Consider the following 16,797-nt stretch of genomic DNA (forward strand, 5'->3'; position numbering starts at 1 on the left):
AGCTGAGGGCTCGGATGTGCAGCGGGGGGACGCTGGGGAGGATCGCTATGTGACATTTGAGACACTTCAAAAGCCCTTCAGCCGGGTGTCAGAATCCCAAGAATCTGGGACTAAATATGATGCCGTAAAAAGCAAGACAAACAAATATAGAGTAGGGCCAATAAAGAAAAACACGGGATCTCTAAATCTCTTTATTTCTTTATTTCATGTGAGGATCCACTTGAATTTTTGCCAAATTACCCCCCAAAGCTTAATATATTTTCCATCTTGCCATAGATTATTCCTTCACTTTTGTATTATTTTGACTATATTTATGACTAAATATGGATATCAAACATTTCCATATTTAATTACTGTTCATTGATTTTAACAGTCATCATTTATTTTATGACTCACTGGCTTAGGCCCAGAATACATTAAAGAAATGCTAACAAATTACAAACCCTGTAGAGCTCTAAGATCTGTGGCCTCATGTCAGATAGCAGAGCCCACAGTTCAAAGCAAACATACATCAAATTTTACGTCCTATGTCAGAAATTGCAGCACTATATAATTAAATAATTGTGTCTTTTAATTTCACTTTTAACTGTTTTTATTTCTTTTTGTGTTTAATACATTTGCCTTAATGTCACTGATTTTAATCTTTTATTGTTTCACGTGTGGCAGACGGAGTTGCTTTAGTTGCCTTGCCTCTCTAATTCTGAGCCAACATTGTTCAAAGACGAGAGTTTAGTAAAAGTTTTGATGCTGCAGAAGATTTTAAAGGGTTTGGATTCATCTGGAGGTCCTTAAGTGGAAAGAACTTCCGAGGTTCCCAGTATGAGCCTGCCGTCCACGCAACGTGAGGGACGCGAAGACAACGGGAGGAAAGCAGGAAACAGGTGATCCGACTGACACCTAAGAACTGTTGATACAGAGGAGAAGGGGATTGTGGGAGAGGAAACTTCCTGCACATGTGTCACTGTAAAGAATTAAAGAGGGCAGACTGACACACACACACACACTGATGCTGACACACAAGTTCATATTCATGAACAGGCACACCTACAGTATGGAGACGTGACTCTGCACATTGACCTCAAACCTTTCCAGTCTATCTGGAGTATGCTGAGTGACAAAGCGCTGGCGCCTATATGCTGGCACCCATCTGTCAACAACGGAAAAACCTGACCTATACTCTGTTCCTGCTACTCCAGTACAGACAGCTCATCAGCTGTCAGGGTTAACACTTGTATCCCCAGTGGCCATTTACCATTGAAGGTGAGGATGTTAGAGGACACTGTGCAAGTGCAGACAGCGTATAAAACATGTTGTCAAAGTATTACTGAATAGATAATCAGGGAAAGAGTTTTCACACTAAACTGGAATCTAGACATTATTGCAAAGCCTTTGTGTGACATTAATCAAACACAATATACTGTAGTTTTCCAGGGCTTAAAAATTATATTCAATGAAACTTCAAAACATTACACATGCTGAGGTCTCTGGATTATTGCAAGTAAACAGAAAAATCTATATTATATCTATATTTGGTTGACCAACAGCAGGCAGAGTTTCCAAATTTCAGCAAATCCCAGCACACAATCACATCCTCAATACTATCTCCTGATTATTATAGAAGTATGTAAGTAAAGAGGTAGAAGACGGTATGCTCTTTTACATGGATGCATTCTTCACGTTCCCCAGTTCCTTTATTTTCTTCTGTCGACACTAACTTTGAATTACTTTGTATTCCACAACAGGGGATAAATTGTGATACAGTAGATGGCTAAATAAGCCCAGCAGAATACGTACTGAGCAGAGTGGTGGGAGATTGGTGTGGTGGGAGGTTTAACTGTACCCTGTCGAACAAGCTCTGAAATCCCTCGTCAGAAAAGGTTACATGGTAACATGAGAGCCAGCGTGGTATACTGTAGGAGGACAGTTTGGGAATGAGGCTAACGCAGCCTATCTGCTCTCAACCACATATAGAATTACTCAGCAGGAAGACACGGACAATATATAATGCTTATTCTACCGCCACGGGCTTTCCAGTAATCCATTATCACTCCCCGAGCCACAATTATAGACTGTGTCACACACAACAAACGTGCACCTGGGGATGTGCTGCTGTGGTAAGCCTGGTCCATATTTAACAATACTGTAGCTTGGCAAGGGAAAGCTGAAACTAAGAGGGAGATAGTAAGTGGGTAATTTACTCAAGTGATGCATTTTGTCACATTTTTGAGACTAAAGCTTTCACTGAGTTTTGCTTATTTATAAACTAAAATACTGCTGGCCCAAAATAAAAGACACCAAATATTAATGTGTGTGCATCAGTGAACTTATGCTTGTCTTTTCTATACTTTAATTCAAATTGTATCCATACTGTTTTATAACAGCCTTTAAAAGGGTTTTGTGTTAGGCTGATCAGTGCATTAAAGGACATGGGAAGAGGTAGGGTTTGTGGATTAAACTGGTGCCTCCTATCCAAATGATACAGACTAGGAGAGGTGGGGGTTATAGACGAGACATTTTGGGCCCACCGGCAACAGCTCAGTGACAGCTCTCTGAGCTCTGGCATGCTCCAGGGCCCTGGTCCAGCTCTGGGGCCCCTGAATCATCCAGGGTTTCCCTCCCAAATGGCATCCCTAGCCACATAAGATTCACCAGACCATCATCATGACTCATACCACACTGCCTTTCTGAGACCAAATATAGTCACATTCAAATAAACGCATTCAGAGTCCTCATTGACCCACCATCGTGTTTGACTTGGATGGGCAACAAAAAGTCACAAACACACTCATAAACTGCCCCGACACATTAAACCTTTCTCTTTCATTAACTGTGCAAATGTCTGTAGCAGTTATGCGCTACAGCATTTATAATGCAGTATGCACACTTGTCCTCGTTATCTCTTGTGTATATATTGTCCTTGTCCTTTGTTGCATCGTCATCTATGGTTCCTCCAGCTGTGTGTGCACATATTGCTTCTCAGTTTTCCCTCATTCGCCAAGGTTTTTGTTTTGCTGTTTAATGACCTGCCTTGGATTTGGGATTTTATATTGAGTATTTTGTATTTTGGAACATTACAAGATATATCAGCATTAAAGCTGTTAGGTGTTCAGTTCTGTCCCTTGCATCCTGCACTTGGGTCCAACCCTACCTGCCACACAGCTGACCCCTGACAATTCAATTCAATTCAATTTTATTTTATTTATATAGCGCCAAATCACAACAGCCGCCTCAAGGTACTTTGTATGGTGGGTAAAGACCCTACTATAATACAGAGAAAACCCAACAGTCAAAACGACCCAGAATGACACAGAATGATATATGAAATAGAAAAATCCAACATATTTTGCACTTTTTCCTACAATTTGACAGATGTAGTCTTTGGGACTGGATTTTATACTAAAATTATGCTAAACCTTCTGCTATTGCACCATGCAAAACTGCATAAGGGGTTCAGCAGAGCTGAAGAGTTTATGTAACATTTTGCATTTAATGACAGACTTTTTCCACTGTTGATAGACCATAAAAGTCTGGTGAGTACGTGCCAATAGAAACAAGTGCACATATTATCTCTGTAGCTCCACCTGCTGCTTTTCTATCTGTCAGACCTGCTTGTGTCGCTGCTGGCTGATGACAGTTTGTTCTTTCCACAGTTTAGCTGCCATGATAACCATATGGTACATTTAGCTCTCAGCAACCTCAGACCTCAGTGGGACACTAAAAAATTCTGTTCATAGAACAGAGGTTCTGTGTGACGTCAATGAAGCTTGTGTTTATTTGAAGTGTGTTTGTGGTGCTGAGGGTAGTGAGGATCAGCCTACAAATGTGTAACATGCTAAACAAATAGAGTGTGCAGCAGAAATGAGTATATTCCTGTGTGATATCACACAAATGTCAAATGATTCTAAATGGTATCAGCATTAAACTTCATGCAAAATTAAAAGCTAACAGTTTAGATTTATTATATCATAACTTTTCTTGTACAGAAACTTGAGACTCTTCTGGTGCCAAAGCTTCCTGATGGGCACCAGTCTAGCCATGCTGCAGACATGCAGAGAGACACAGCCCACATGGCCTGGCATTTACAGGTAATTCTATAACCATCTTCATGCAGTTGGGACAGCTGGAGATCACTGGTGAACTCACTTTTGTTCTGAGTCAGGGTTATGGTCCTACTACAGGATATGTTTTTGAGTATGAGGAAATACTCCACAGGGAAAAGGTGAAACAAACTCACTGGATATTTAGTGTTATTGCACAGAGATGTAGCCTCGACTGTGTGTTCTGTATGTACACTCTTAAATGTATGCACACCCACTGATTATTAGCATCATGTCCCATAAAGACAGTTGTGTGCGATATGATCCAAAAGAATACGTGGACAATTTGTCAGTCCCACTCCCCCAAAACATGCACACACACAAACACATGAACACAAAGCTATCGCAGTTTAGTGAACAGTTAAGTTTACATGTGTTTAATTATATTTATTATCATATGCTTTTGCTGTGTGTTTCCTGGTTGTGCTTTTGTGCTGCCCGTTAGCATCTGAAATCATCACATGCAGCTGGGCTTCATGACATGGCGCCAATTTCCTGAAGTCATTTCACATGTTATCACTAAGCCTTTTTTGTTTTTCACAAGTCATTTCACAAATGAAAATGACAAATGAAACCCTAGTTCTTACCCTAACTGTGAAAAGTTGAAAATGGATACACATGCACATCCCTGAAGTGATGGGCTGTTTATATCCAATCCAATCCCAATCACATTGTCACATTTATACGACATCACACCAAGGAAGTCATCTTAAGATGGTCCTCCAGAATACCCAAATCTGATACACAGAATTTAACAGAGAGAAGCTACAAGTTTTCATAAATGTGTCTGACATTAATGACAGCAAATCATTTGATGAAGAAACTGATGAGTCAAAAAAAGAGTAATAAATAAATACTAATGTTAATGGATTTCTATAATGTGTAGTGAGCTGGTCAGTATGTGCAAAAATATCATTGTGCAATGGTCTTTTAGTCACTAGTATACAGCAATATATAACATAAATAATATATAACTTTTACAATAACAAAGCCAGTACGATGTCAATTCATTTGCTATTTCATATTACTATTGGTACTGTTATTTTGTAAAATGGTAATACAGATACTACTTTTGGAATAACAATTATTTGGAATTATAAGTTTGGAAGCTGTATTTTAATGACAGGATGCACTTTGGTCTTGCTACCACTAGATGGAAGGCTATGACCACAGACTAAGCATGGAACTGATGAGTACTTGGGAATTTGGAAACAAAAGCATTTTGTCAGCTGTTCTCTGGTTACTGTGAGCCCTGACCTACTGCCCCGGCACACGCATCCAAAGAGTCAGTGCTTACCATGGAAGATCTACTGTACACGCTGACAGACCATAAACACAATGTGCCATCAGTTTTACTGAGAGCTGAAATTCCATGTTGGCCTGCACTCTAACATAGGCTCCTTTTGTTTTTGCATGTTTTAGAAAAGCTGCTTAACATATTTAATAATCAGTACTAATGTTTTTAAGAATATAGATCATTAGTTAAATTATCAATGATAACGAAGAATGCATTACATATTGCACCTATGATGCATTCTTTGTAAATCAGTCTAATTATGCTGATTCTTCTCTACTGCGCTATAGAATAACTGCTGGATATGCATAGAGTGCATAGTGTGCGCATAGTGTGTCCAAACTGACTGGTACTATATGTATATCCCTAAATGTAGGCACTACTAAAACTCTGCACTTTTTGACAAGTTTTGCAATTTGGCATGGTCAAAGGTATGGACCTAAGGTTTTCAAAAACCATTGCATACAAGTTGAGGTGGCCCCCTGGTGGCCAGTTTGCAGAAAATCCAATATGGCCGCCATCAGAAAAAGTAAATAACATATCTCAGCTCCTGTTACCAGTAGACCCTTGTATGACATCGCTTTCCTTAGGTTTTTAAGTACAAGAAATCAATTTTTGAGGTCATTACTGAGTAGCCATCAGGGGGCCATTTCAACTTATAAGCCATGGTTTTGAAAGCCACAGTGTGCACAATTTTTCTGCATTCCCTCCTTTTATAAGGTCAAAACACAGAAAAACTAAACTTCATCCTTGTATGTTTACTTTGTAAAATATTTAAAATAAACTGTGATTAGTGCCCTTTTCATATGCAGGTTATGTAGGTAACAACCTGGAGCCAGGCCTGGGGAGGGAGCTCGAGGGAGAGCGTCTGGTGGCCGGGCATTAGCCCGTGGTGCTCGGCTGGGCGCAGCCCTAAGAGGTTACATGGGCCCACCCTCCTGTAGGCCCACCACCCGCAGGAGGCGTCGTAGGGGTCGGGTGCAATGTGTGTCAGGCGGTGGCCGAGGGCAGAGGCCCTGGCGGACCGATCCCCGGCTATCGAGACTGAATTCTACTGATACATTTCAATTATAATTATATAAAAATTCATACAATATGGTAATGAAAAATATAAATACCGATGTGACCAGGAAATTAATGCAGTGCGATCTCAGTTTAATTATTTGGTTCATGCTTCTGCAGCGATCGTGGCGACCAACATGACTGAGGAGGACACTGAGCGGAGGGTGGATGCAGGTCAGACTTGGGGAAGTTCCTCTAATGTCTGAAAATAAATAGAGGTCATTCAGTGTGCAGAAACAAATGGAGGATTGAGGATTTTCAGCGCTCACAGTCAGCTGTTCCAGCGTGAGTTCGTTGATCCACTTTTGCACCAAAAGAAATGTTTCTCCTGTTTGTAAATGGGTCGCCTATATCGTTCTTCACAGCCCACAGAAACAATAATAAGTTACACGTGTGTGTACTGCTTGTATTAAATAGCGTTGGTAAATAATAATAATAATAATAATTCAGCAATTACAAAGCCCAGCTCAAAAAAAAAAAACAAAAAAAAACAGGTTTATTAAATTTAAAAAAAAAGAGAAGAAAAAACAAATTAATCCCGGCTCCGCGGCCGCCTGGAAACAGCATGAATGAAACGCACCGAAGCCTCGCTTAGCCACGGTCACGTGATGTAGGTGTTTTGAACCAGGTTTCGGAGCAGTGTTTCGAAACACCTGCGCTTCGGAAGCTCGACACAGTGTCGGAACTTCAGTGTCAAACTTACCATCCCTACATAGACGCCGCATTGAGCGCTGACTCGTACGTCAACGTCGCCGCCATATTGGAGGGGGCAAAAGCAGCCAACGTAACACGAGAGAGACGCTGCACTCTGGTGCTGAATGGAGCTGTTCGAACCGTTTTACAGTCAAAACGGGATCACATGATATTGCCTTACACAGGTAAGACTGAGGAATTGTTTTTGATCGTATTTGGCCATTCTAACATTTTGAAAACAAAATTATTATTTTTTGTGCCTAACAGTTTCCCAGTGTATATTAGTGCATATTTGAATGTGTGAAAGACGCTTTATGAAGTTCAGTCCATTCACTTGTATTAGTTCACAGCGCAGCTTTGATTCCTCCAATATGGCGGACACACAGTTACGTAACGTCAGCGGGCCAATCCAGTCAACGAGGCGTCTATGTTTATAACTCTGCCAGCTGGTGCCACCTACACCCACGTGATCCACTCCGCCAATACATGTCACCATGACAACCAACGTAAACACAAGATATGTCTGGCTTCTACAAAGGCCTTTGATGTTTTGAGCCTTTGATGAGTCATCAGCAGAACCTTCAAGTAGGAGCCTAAAGACATAAAGAGATTCACAGAGTTTAGAACAAGCAAGTATCTGCACCAGAACCCCAAACACGCATTGTATTACGGTTTTAAAATCATTTTACATCAAAAATGGATGGCAGAGGAGACGAACCAAGTTTTGCAGCCAGATTCTTGGAAAGGGTGGCCTTCTTTGAAAATCGGCTAAATTTCCTACGTAGGCTGGGCCCTGCTGGGGATGGCATCTTTCACCACAATGTTGGTGCCATGCCCATTGAGGTCGACAACCAGCAAAATAATGACAATTTTGTTGTTGCCGACAATGCTGATGAGGTCTTTAATGATCCTGTTGACCTGAATGGAGAAAATGATATTTTTGCTGTTGGTGCCAACATTGATGATGAGGTCTTTAATGATCCTGTTGACCTGAATCAAGAAAATGATGATATTTTTGCTGTTGGTGCCAACATTGATGATGAGGTCTTTTATGATCCTGTTGACCTGAATGAAGAAAATGATGATATTTTTGCTGTTGGTGCCGACATTGATGATGAGGTCTTTTATGATCCTGTTGACCTGAATGAAGAAAATGAAGATATTTTTGCTGTTGGTGCCGACATTGATGATGAGGTCTTTTATGATCCTGTTGACCTGAATGAAGAAAATGCTGATATTTTTGCTGTTGGTGCCGACATTGATGATGAGGTCATTATTGACCCTGTTGACCTGAATGGAGAAAATAATGATAACATTGCTGTTGCTGGTGGAATCAACAATGATAATGCTTATGAGGGAGCTGAAGAAGCTGCAGATGTCCACCAGGACATCCCAGAAGAGGATCCTTTGCCTGGTGTCTCCAGCGGATCCACCAAAAGATCCAGAGAGGAGGATGTGAAGGATGAAGCACACATGAGCAAAAGAATCAGGTTTGCAAACCCTGATCCAGGGACTGAGTCTGATATTGCTCATGAGGCAGCTGAAGAAGCTGCAGATGTCCACCAGAACATCCCAGAAGAGGATCCTTTGCCTGGTGTCTCCAGCGGATCCACCAAAAGATCCAGAGAGGAGGATGTGAAGGATGAAGCACACATGAGCAAAAGAATCAGGTTTGCAAACCCTGATCCAGGGACTGAGTCTGATATTGCTCATGAGGCAGCTGAAGAAGCTGCAGATGTCCACCAGAACATCCCAGAAGAGGATCCTTTGCCTGGTGTCTCCAGCGGATCCACCAAAAGATCCAGAGAGGAGGATGTGAAGGATGAAGCACACATGAGCAAAAGAATCAGGTTTGCAAACCCTGATCCAGGGACTGAGTCTGATATTGCTCATGAGGCAGCTGAAGAAGCTGCAGATGTCCACCAGAACATCCCAGAAGAGGATCCTTTGCCTGGTGTCTCCAGCGGATCCACCAAAAGATCCAGAGAGGAGGATGTGAAGGATGAAGCACACATGAGCAAAAGAATCAGGTTTGCAAACCCTGATCCAGGGACTGAGTCTGATATTGCTCATGAGGCAGCTGAAGAAGCTGCAGATGTCCACCAGAACATCCCAGAAGAGGATCCTTTGCCTGGTGTATCCAGGAAGAGGTTGATAGATCCAGATTATGAAGGACCTCAAGAAAAAAAAAGATTCAGACAGTGTGAGTTTGGTGATGCTGATGATCCCGAGGACATCAACCAGCAGGTCACGGACGAAATGTTGCCTAGTGGATCCACCAAAAGATCCAGAGAGGACAATGTGGAGAATGAAGCACACACAAGCAACAGAATCGGGCTTGCAAACCCTGATCCAGGGACTGGCCCAAACGTCTGGAATGACACTGAAAGAAGCAGTGGTGAACCTTCAGAGGGTGCACCTCCAGAACTTGACAACCATCAAGCTGGAGGATCCAGGATCCAGGAAGAAGAGGAAGAAGAAGAAGAAGAAGAATATTTGAGTCCTTGCAAATTTCGCAAGTCTTCAAATGAGCAGCAATGAAGGCTATCAATAGACAGCTGTCGTGTGTGTGTGTGTGTGTGTGTGTGTGTGTATATTTTAGTAGACCAGACATAGCAGAGGAGGAGGAAGTGAGAGAAAGGCTCCAGCGCCAGAAGAGAAAGTGACCAACATGAACCCCAACCAGTCGCAGCAGATGACTGCCCCTCCCTGAGCCTGGTTCTGCTGGAGGTTTCTTCCTGTTTAAAGGGAGTTGTTCCTCCCCACTGTCTCCAAGTGGTTGCTCATAGGGGGTCGTTTCAATTGTTGGATTTGCTCTGTAATTTCTCTGTAATATAAAGAACAATAAAGCTGGTCAAACCAAATTCTGACTTTCAAGCTCTGTTTTAACCTTATAAATTGCAATTCCATCATCATTGCTGCTTAGTGTTGGCTATTGGGGTGGCTTTGGCTCAGGAGTTAGAGCAGGTTATCTACTAATTGGAAGATTGATGGTTAGATTCCTGTTTTGGAGAGCGACTTTCTAGTATTTTAGTTGTATGGTGCTTAGCCAATATGTGCATCTATGACATAAATGTCAAGTTTTGTATTTAAAAATACGTGAAATTTTCCGCCACTGAAAATAGAATAGAAAATATAGAAAATAGAATATGACGTAATCACCTAATTTGCATAATTGATCATTTGCATGTATTTATAATTGAGGCTGTAGGAGAGAGGAAAAATAATCTTTGGTCAGACAAATAATGTAGAAAAAAAACCCACCATAAATATGTTCAGAACTACAAATGAACTTTATGAAATAACTTAATGCCTAGACCCACATTACATAGATCAATTTTGTCCCGTATTGTTTAATGTTAGAATATCAAATTTAACGAAAACACTTATGTGGGGTGAGACTGCTAGCTATGTTCAGTACAGAAGTTAAAATATGCAGATGAACTGTTAACACGAAAAAGTATTTCTTATCCAGTTACTCAGGTAATCTAAAACTAAACTAAATACAGAACACCCAAACAAGAAACTGAGAAAACTAAACTATAAGAAACACAACCAGAAAAATAACAAAACTACAACAAAAGGAACTCAACCCCCTGGTCCACCGGCCCACAACCATGACAAAGGACCGGAAACCTTGAACTTTCTTACTGTGAGGCTACAGTGCTAACCGCTCCACCACTGATTAGATCTCAAGTCACTGAATTGGACTTTCTTCCTGTGATTAATGTTGGTGAATTTTATTTTATTTTTTTAACTTTTCATGGAATTATCTGACAAATAATATAGCCTGTTATAGTACAGACCACTGAAGTTTGGACTTCAGATTTGGTGAGTAAAATTCTGTACTTTTTTTTTTTAGCCTGTCACTTAGCATTTCGTTATATTTAAATATTAAAATACCAAATAAATATAATAATATATCACTGTGTTAGAGTACATTACAACAGTAAAGTACATGTAGCTTTGAACAACGTATACTGAAATTATTTTTGATAACTTCTCCTTTTGGAGCTCTGAATGTACATAAATTCGTAAAAACTTAGCTAATATTAATGTTCATTTATTCATGGTTACTGACAATTAAAAGTTACCAGCTGAAAATGTCTGCTCTGCTTCTGAGTAAGAAATGAAACTTGAAAGGACAGGCATGTTTCACCAATACCCATTTTATACCCAACACTTGTTAGATAAAAATGGAGTTAAAAATATTACTTTTTTTTTTTTTTTTTGAGAAAAACGCTTATACCTTTGAGTTTCAGCATCTGTTAGGATACAACTCAATAGCATAGTATAAGGAAAACATGTGCCTATGTATTAGGGCTGCTAAAGATTATTTTGGTAGTCGAATAATCTGTCATTTTTGTTATCGATTAGTCAACGATTATTTCAATCTTAACTCACCTGTTCAAGTCTGCCCACCTGTTAACATCACCTTGTTCTCTTCTCACAATTAAAATAATGGCCCATAAAAATACGAGTTTGAAACTAATCAAATGTATTTTAAACATTAATGTGACCATCACAATAAATATCAAATAAAAAATGCATATTAAAGTAAATGCAATTTTATTTTTAAATGAAAATATAATGTGCAAATAAATAAAAATGGCCTCTGTCCAAAAGTTCAAATAAGGCTTCAAATTAAATCAAAAAGTTTTTTCCGTCCAAAACAGCTGAAAAGTTTACAGACGATTCAGTTCATACAGAGGTTTACTATTCAGAATGAACGATGATATCAATATGAGGAAAAAAAATTGGAGCCAGCGTAGCTGCTCTTATCGTCCTTCACTCGTTAGCTTACATCACTGAAATGGTGGCGCTTAGCAAACATCATCCATGAGAGCTTGTTTCCGACAGGTAAACTAACAGAAACTTTACTGTACAAACATTAACAGGTATCAGCGACGCACTAACGTAGCCATCCAGAGCTGACGTCACAGCTCCAGGGTGCCGGCGTTTTAAATGCTCAGCACTGCAGTGATGCTGCCGTAGAAGGAAAGCTCTGCTTTGCACAGTCTGCATTCAGCTGTCAAATGCTCCCACACCTTTGACAGTCTGTCTCCATTTTCTTTCATTTTCTCCACCGTCCTCTCTGTTCCACTAGCGTTACACCGTTCTGTTACTTTCTTCTTCGTTGGTATTGTTGATGCTGGCAGACAATGGAGGCAATACTGCTCCCATATCTTCCTGTAGTGTATTGCAATTACAAAATCACCCGATAAGCGGAACAAAATAGATGGATGGGTTTAAAAGTACGACGCTTCGACGATGAAATTCTACGTCGACAAATTTTTGTAGTCGACGTCATCAATTACGTCTGAATCGTTGCAGCCCTACTATGTATCCTTAACTTTATGTACAATTTACACCAAATGTAACTGTTTCTGAACAGGCACATCGCGTGATGCCCAGACATCATTTTCAAACAGACAAGTCAGTGGTCTAAATAAAGGAATCCATATAATTTCAAAGTGTAGTTTGGTTTAATTTAGCCAATAAAACCAATAAAACCAGCTGGCTCTTGGTTCTAAATGTCTTCCTTTATGTTTTTTAACCTTGTAGTCATCACATTATAGGCTGCAGGACTCAAGCCATTATGGACTCTTCTCTATCCCTCATGTATTTGTGTGCGTGCTAATTTTATCTGAGCTATGTAAGTGTGAGAATCTGAGGCAGGAGAAGCCCTTCTCACATTAGCTATACTCACATGTATTAACATAAGCTACAGTTGACTCTGTACAAGCCTTATGCAAAAACCCAGGGTCCAGTTCATCTTATAGAATTTATTTTACTGGTTTTGACTGTAAACTTACAGTATTGAATTTGATGTGAACTTAATGGCAGTTATTTAACTTATTAAGTTTGTATCAGGGCAGGATGGTGGTGTAGTGGTCAGCGCTGTTGCCTCATGGCAAGAAGGTCTGGGTTCAATTCCACCTTGGCCAGGGCGTTTCTGTATAGAGTTTGCATGTTCTCCTGTGTCTGTATGGGTTTCCTGCCGAATTCTACAACACGTGTAACCCCAGTGAAAGGGGTTTTATGAAGAGAATGTGGGACCTATGGATTCCTTGACACCGATCATCTAGACCAGCCATCACCAATAGGCGGACCTCGGTCCGGACCGAAATGATGTCTCAAGCGGACCCGAACCTAATACCAAAACAGAAATAACCACGTAATTAAAATCTTGTTGAGCGCTTTCTGGTTTACCAGCGCAGCTTTTACAGTCCTTACGGTAGTAGTGAAGCGTCCGAGGAAACCCACTGACCAATTGCATGCGACTTTGGCTATACCACGTGATACCACCAAGCTGGTTCCTGCTGGCTGGTAAACTTTGTAACAAACAGGGTTATTATAGTTAATGAAAACTAACTAAATAATGAAAACTGACAAAAAACATTTTCAGTAACTGAAATAAATAAAATTTATAATTAAAACAAACAGAAATTATATATAAAATGACCTTTGTTTTTGTAATTTTATTAAAAAAAAAAAACCCTTGTGGATTCATATGAAATCATTTTTTTCCACTCTAACAGTTTAAGCTGGGAGCGCCATCGGGCAGTGACGTGCAGTCAGGGGAGGCAGGTGAGGCACGGCCTCACCTGTCATCGTGGAAATATAAAATTAAAAAATAAATTAAATGGTTATATTCATTCAGTGATTTGTATTTTAAAGTTCTTTTCCATTTAACTACACCATTTTTAGATTAGTTTTTTCAAAATCGCTGAATTTTCGCATTTGCCGGTCAAATACTAAGAGACGAACGGTGAGGCACCAGCCCGGCGAGCCGCACCACGGATTGCGCAATCCGTGGTGCGGCTCAGTATAGTCATTGCCAATGACTACTAACTGTGCTGGCATGCTATGCAGTGAGACCGGATTACTTTCCGGTCTCACTGCACTTTTACTATATGAACTAAATTTCCATATTTTAGCTGGTGTATATAATGCACAGTTTATTTTTTGTTTTTTTCATTAACAACTGTATGTGTGTGTAATGCATTCTTGTGTTGAGCGATCATGAAACTGCTGCGAAGAGACACTAGGTGAGGCACGCAGTTCTCGTGCCTCATGGTAGGGGGCGCTGGTGATCCCAGGGACTCTACGACTCCTCGGCGGCAAGCTACCATAAACAGTTAGCAAGGCCAGTTAGTTTTTCCTGTTGCTTGGCCTTATGTTCAACATGGAAGATTACATAACTCAACTGAAAGAATTTTCTAAACTGGACTTTCAATCGAAGCAGAAGATAATAATTAAAGGAAGACCAACACCGGAGCTAAAAGGTTTGCTTCAGACTATGTTAATGTTAAACAAAACAACTGTTGCCAATCAAATGGTGAATAAGCTATATGTTTGTAAATCTGATGTGATGACGTCAGTGCCTCACCAGTCACGACCCTCACCGCACGTCACTGCCATCGGGCAACTGTGTGCGTGCGTGCTCACCGCATCGGTATGCAAAGTAATGGCAGCGGTCTGCCGTCAAACCACACTGATCCTTCAACGTAACCTGACGTGCGCCTCCGGAGAAATCGAACTACATGTCGGGTCCACTAAGCCCACAAGGTTGTGATTAACCTGTTCAGTCCTTGTGCGTTTCTGGCTACTTTTTGCTGCAGTGTTTGAATTTATCAGTGAGAGAATAACAATCAGGAATAATAATCAAAGTATCAATATAAGGACTCACAAATGTCGGCAAATTCCTGGAGGGAGACTGTTGGAACTATCGGAATGGACGTGAGGAAATGAAGAAAGTGGAAAAAGAGGGACAAATATGTTTGCAGCCAAAAAACTGAGCACAAAGAGCGAGGACCAAAAAAGTCCCAGCCGGCACAAGGTAATTAACACACACAATCCAGCTACACAAGCGTAAATGGTTGGCCACTTACGTAGGTTGTGTACAGAGGCCGCTAAGCTAGCTCTCTGAGCAGCTCCAAAACAGAAGCAGCTTCATGTGGTGAGAACATCAGGATGCAGCTGGATTTGAACTTTGATTCCTTCAAAGAGTTCAGTTTGTTTTTGTCCAACATTTGCTGTGTTCTGATGTTTAACACCACGTGTTCTGCACTGACGCTGAAGTTTGTTGTAGAGTTTATTCAGTTTTGGAGTTCATGTTTTTCTTTATGTTTCTCCTTGTTGATGTTGATGTTTCCTTAATATTACACACATTAAACACGTAATGCTGCTATTTTGTGAACAGTTGGTCGTTGAATGCAGTTTTTTAAACGGTATCTTTTGTCGAGTTATTATTACGCAATAGTCACTCTCGCACCTGACAAAGTATGAAAAACTAAAACTGACGAAAACTAAACTAAAACTAAGCATGAAACCAAATATAAAAACTAATGCTCTGAAAACTAACAAAACCTTATATATACACATATATATAAACACACACACACACACACACACATATATATATATATATATATATATATATATATATATATATATACATCAGATTAAATAGTTGAACATCCGGACCTTGGCCTCATGAAATTCTGTCTGACTGGACCTCTTTAAATTTTATTTGAATACCCCTGATCTAGACGAACACTGAAACAGTTAGTAGCTCATTGTTCCAACAGCCGCAAGAAGCAACTGCTCTGATGCCGGCCACTTGTTTATGGTGAAGTGTACCTTTGCTCCAGCCCTGTTCCAACCATCGAGTTCTCTGACCACAACCCTCTTGTATTCTTGACTTGGATGCAGAACAGCAACCAACGTCTCATGCCCTGGTCTTTGTTACACCGAGATTTCATCATCAAAACAACAGCCAATCTCTTTGTTAGTGATTCGGAGTGATCTAATGTGTATTAGTGTGCTAATGTATATTTCTAGTCCCGTTATTGGTGACCTCGAGTTTTGTAAATAGGTTTGTATATAGAAATTGTAAACATTTACCTACTGTACATATTGAGCACTGCAGCAGTCAAGTAGGAGTGAGAAGCCATTTTTGTTGACACCAGTTTTCTCTTGTTTTTGGTTAGGAGCGTAGATATTTGTCTTTTGTTTTGGTTAGGTAAGGATAGGGAACACTAGAACCTTTTGTTTGTTGCACCCTCAGTTATTCTGTGTTGCTGGCCTTTTCTTGGGAGTGTTTGGAGTGGGGAGGGGTGGCTCATGTTATGTCCAGGTTACCCCTGCGCCGGGGACGTAGCAATAGCATTCCATGTATGCCCAGCCTGCTAGCACCTTCCATCCTGCTGTTATGTGTTGGATTGTCTCAGGGGCGTCTCTGGACAGACAGCACCTGAGGTCTTGCCTGGTGTGGTAGACCCCAGCCTCTATCGATCTTGTGTTTAGAGCTTGCTCTTGTGCTGCCATGATTAGTACCTCTGTACTGTCTTTGAACCAAGCATTGTCCAGCCATAGGTAGAATTTTTCAGTATCAGCCACTTCTTCTATCTGTCAGTGGTACATGCTGTGCAGAGGCCTGTCTTTCCATGATGGTTCCTGTTCTTACTCTTCTTCTTTCTCGGGTTTCTTCTGCCTGAAGTATTCACTAAGCATCTTCCTGATGAACTCATGGATATTTGTTGTTTCATTCAGGATAGTGGTTCTGACACTAGTCCTCGGCCTCCTTCCTTCCGCTAAGCGTACAGTCTCAGGGTGCTAGATTTGGGGTGAAACCCTCCACACATG

At 40.6% G+C, this 16,797-nt stretch overlaps 2 protein-coding genes across 3 annotated transcripts in view; one reads left to right on the forward strand and one right to left on the reverse strand.

Annotated features, from left to right (window-relative positions):
• The window catches only part of mylk4b (myosin light chain kinase family, member 4b), a 37,914-nt gene that overhangs the window by 8,304 nt on the left and 12,813 nt on the right, over positions 1-16,797 (reverse strand). The gene's annotated exons all lie outside the window — the stretch shown is intronic.
• Positions 6,974-10,016, forward strand: LOC115778625 (ABC transporter F family member 4-like). Of its 2 annotated transcripts, none has more exons than XM_030726782.1 (2): positions 6,974-9,100; positions 9,281-10,016. In XM_030726782.1, the coding sequence occupies exons 1-2, from the start codon at positions 7,843-7,845 to the stop codon at positions 9,685-9,687; spliced, it is 1,665 nt and encodes a 554-aa protein (XP_030582642.1). In that variant the 5' UTR covers positions 6,974-7,842; the 3' UTR covers positions 9,688-10,016. The 2 variants fall into 2 exon arrangements, with proteins under 2 accessions (XP_030582642.1, XP_030582641.1); XM_030726781.1 differs by having other exon boundaries at positions 7,294-7,331; positions 7,490-10,015.

Source organism: Archocentrus centrarchus, chromosome 4, assembly GCF_007364275.1.
Source record: "Archocentrus centrarchus isolate MPI-CPG fArcCen1 chromosome 4, fArcCen1, whole genome shotgun sequence".
Classification (NCBI taxonomy): Eukaryota; Metazoa; Chordata; class Actinopteri; order Cichliformes; family Cichlidae; genus Archocentrus; species Archocentrus centrarchus.

Excerpts from the sequence above, each read along its gene's own strand:
- LOC115778625 (XM_030726781.1), top strand. The coding sequence starts at position 7,843 with ATGGATGGCAGAGGAGACGAACCAAGTTTTGCAGCCAGATTCTTGGAA.